The sequence below is a fragment of the Camellia sinensis genome, chromosome 14 (assembly GCF_055761805.1).
Source record: "Camellia sinensis isolate YWXY chromosome 14, ASM5576180v1, whole genome shotgun sequence".
In the NCBI taxonomy this organism is placed as follows: Eukaryota; Viridiplantae; Streptophyta; class Magnoliopsida; order Ericales; family Theaceae; genus Camellia; species Camellia sinensis.
Window position 1 is genome coordinate 63,004,420 of NC_138974.1, and position 3,004 is coordinate 63,007,423.

Here is a 3,004-nt window from a genome sequence, read left to right on the forward strand (position 1 = left end):
GTGTATGCAAGACGGCCAACTTATGGCTTTAGCCCCTTATCTTCTTGCCACCCTTTACAAGGCCCTATTTTCCTTTGTCGACAAGAAGATTTCTGGCAATTGTGGTGGCCCCTTCTGGCTCTTCCAGGCCTGGTTGTATGCCTATTTCCCTGAGGCACGACCCCCACCACCTAACACCTTGAAACCTGTTTGCCACTCCTATGCTGAGCAACTGCTCACTTATAACAGCCATTCAAAACTCACTTTCACAAATCATCTTACCATGTTTTACAACCTTCCTTCGCAGAGACCTTCCAACCTGTACATGCCATTTCAAAACTTTGAATTCTCCTCCAGTAGACTTCGCTTCCTCTTCACAGACCCTTCTGATTTACACAATAAGCAAGTCCAAGAACAAAATGAGAGTTGGAGACACATTCTCACCTGTAGACATGTCTTGGTTGGCTGTTCCATATCCTCCGCCAAGCTATCCAGCTGCAGTTTTGAGACATACTGTCCCAATCAATGGTCCAGGCAATTTGGTCTTTCCCAGGCTATCCCTTATCCTTATTTCCACCCAACCATCCATGAGGAGATTGGGTCCAGAATCCACTTGAAAGATCCTACACAAGCTGAATCCATTCTGACAGAGAACACCAAACTTTTCCAAGATTTTGGCCCCTTCTTCTTCAAACCTGCTTCGGACTGCTCGGCTGCTTTTGACCATTGGTGGGGACTTATGACTGCCATTATTTTCTGCAAGCCACTTGAAAGCTGCCTTAACGATACTTGTATTCATATTCAGGGCCGCATATCCTCGCCTTCCAAGCTTAAGGCTACAGGTATCCTTCCTTCATATACTTCATATCCCTGACTGTGTCATGCAATTTGTTTTGTTTTTTTCTCTACAACACTAACTTGTTTAACCCTTGACAGCCAAAATTGTGCCTGCTGCTGAACCATTGGTTAGGGACCAACGTAAAGGCAAGGATCCAATGGATGCAACTACTCAGACAAACACCCCCCCAGTTCCGAAATTAATGGCAGACTCTTTCGCAGCCGCGCAGACACAAGCACAGAGAGGAGCTACCACCCGTACCCCTGCTGAGACAGAGGTCACGGCGAAGAAGAGAGAAGAGCCTTCCACTGCTCCTGCTCTAAGCACAGACCTAAGTGAGTGGGATATCCCTCTCAGCCAAATGGTTGGCGAAACAACATCAAATCCTTCAGGGCAGCTCTACCAAGTAAGCCTTCACTTTACATATTTACAGCATCTGAATTTGCATTCACGCCCGACTGATCACTTACTTTTGTGCAGAGAAAAAGAAGGAGATTACTCCTTGCTGCTGCTGATGATGACGATGCTTCCACTTCTCCTCAACACATTCATCAAATTCCCAGTCCAATCAGTAATGTACCCACAGAACCCACTGTACAACCAACTCCACCACCACCTGAAGCATCGCAACAAACTTCCTTACAACCTGCTTCACAGTCTTCGCTACAGCAATCCACACAGTCTGCATCACAACATCCTTCCACTTCTCCTCAACACATTGTCCCTTCTGTCTCTAGCCCTCAACCATCACCATCCAACCCCTCCAATTCCCAAACGTCAAACAAAGAATCACAGAGGATTGAATTTGACATTTCAATCAACAGCCAATCCTCTCCAACAGATGACAACACAAAATCCCCTCAACCAGAAGTTCACCACAACCAAGGTAAATAGAAATACAAATGTTACTGTTCGTTTGGGAAAAAAAAACTTCTCTTTAAGTAACTGGTATTGTTCTCCAATTTACAGGGATGGACATAATATAGGACTCATCTCCACGACCAATGGGCGAGACAGAACTTGAAGGTCCTCATGACTTTCCCCTGCTAGCAGAACCAGAGAAACACCCTCAAGGCACTGATGCTGCCATTTCATCAATACCAGAAACAACTCGTCCTCATGCGACAACCACAGCTGAACAAGGCCAACCGTCTGCGTGCACGTTATCAGGACAGGTACTACCATTTCCAACCTCATCCTATTTACTCTTTATTACTTGCAAGCATATATTCTCACCAAACTATTAATGTTCACAGGCCGTCGGTCCATGCCAGGATATTTGGGCCGAAGTTTCTATTCTTCAACAAGATCTAGACGAAATATCCCCATTGCCTCAAAGGCTACATCTGTTTGATGCTGAAACTCAACAAACCTTAACCACCTTCATCAACCTCATTAACACCCCAGTTGAAGAAATCATTCTCCACAAACCTGATGAAACCTTGGCCTGTCTTTCTGCTGTTGTAAACCTCTCCCCTAATCCTTTCAACCCCATTCAACTAAAGCAATTGGCCAAGATCATCACAGAATGGCCAACCCTTTCAGAGATTGTTCAGACTTGCTCGAAGGATATTCAAACCAATAAGGATTTCCTAAACGAAGCCCACACCATATCTACTTCACTCAAACTCAGCCAGCAGACCTCTGCAGCCATTCTTCAGCAACACTCAGCACTTGAACTTGAGGAAGCCAAACTCATGGCAGAACTTGCCTCTGTCCGGCAAAGAAAGGCTCATCTGCAGCAGCAACACGACCAGCTTAATCAAGAAGCAAGGATGATGCTCTCCCAAATTAGACATCGTTCTGCATCCATTCAGACAACTAAAGCTGAGTTGGACCAAGCCCAAGCCATGCTGGCAGATGCTCAATCAGAGTGGGGTGTTCTAGGCGTTCTGTTCCCCAAATCCTAGGCTAGTTTATATATGTATTCTTTTGTATTGCACACCTAGGAATGATTTGGAAAGGTAGCAATGATTGCCTTTTTAATGATAAGATTGTTGATGGGCCTAAATTGGCTGAGATGGTGAAAGTGAGGGTTGCACTTTGCTGTAAGCAAAGTTATAGAGGCCTACAGTATTCAGTGGACGACATATATTGTATTCTAGATAGTATCAAAGTCTCATTTAGGGGGTGGTGTTTGGTGTTTTTTGAAACTGGGGTGCACGAGTTTGGTCAAGCTGTGGTATG

The 3,004-nt window shown here is 45.0% G+C and overlaps 1 protein-coding gene across 1 annotated transcript; it reads left to right on the forward strand.

Annotated features, from left to right (window-relative positions):
* The first annotated feature begins 1,821 nt into the window (after positions 1–1,821).
* LOC145807030 (uncharacterized) lies at positions 1,822–2,775 on the forward strand. The gene is made up of 2 exons (XM_082904934.1): positions 1,822–1,992; positions 2,074–2,775. Exons 1-2 carry the CDS (start codon positions 1,822–1,824, stop codon positions 2,725–2,727), a joined length of 825 nt encoding a protein of 274 aa, XP_082761060.1. The 3' UTR covers positions 2,728–2,775.
* The last annotated feature ends 229 nt before the right edge of the window (positions 2,776–3,004 follow it).

Bases quoted from the DNA above. Each gene is read 5' to 3' on its own strand.
- LOC145807030 (XM_082904934.1), top strand. From the start codon at position 1,822: ATGGGCGAGACAGAACTTGAAGGTCCTCATGACTTTCCCCTGCTAGCA. The intron at 1,993-2,073 runs GTACTACCATTT...TAATGTTCACAG, and splicing joins CGTGCACGTTATCAGGACAG to GCCGTCGGTCCATGCCAGGA.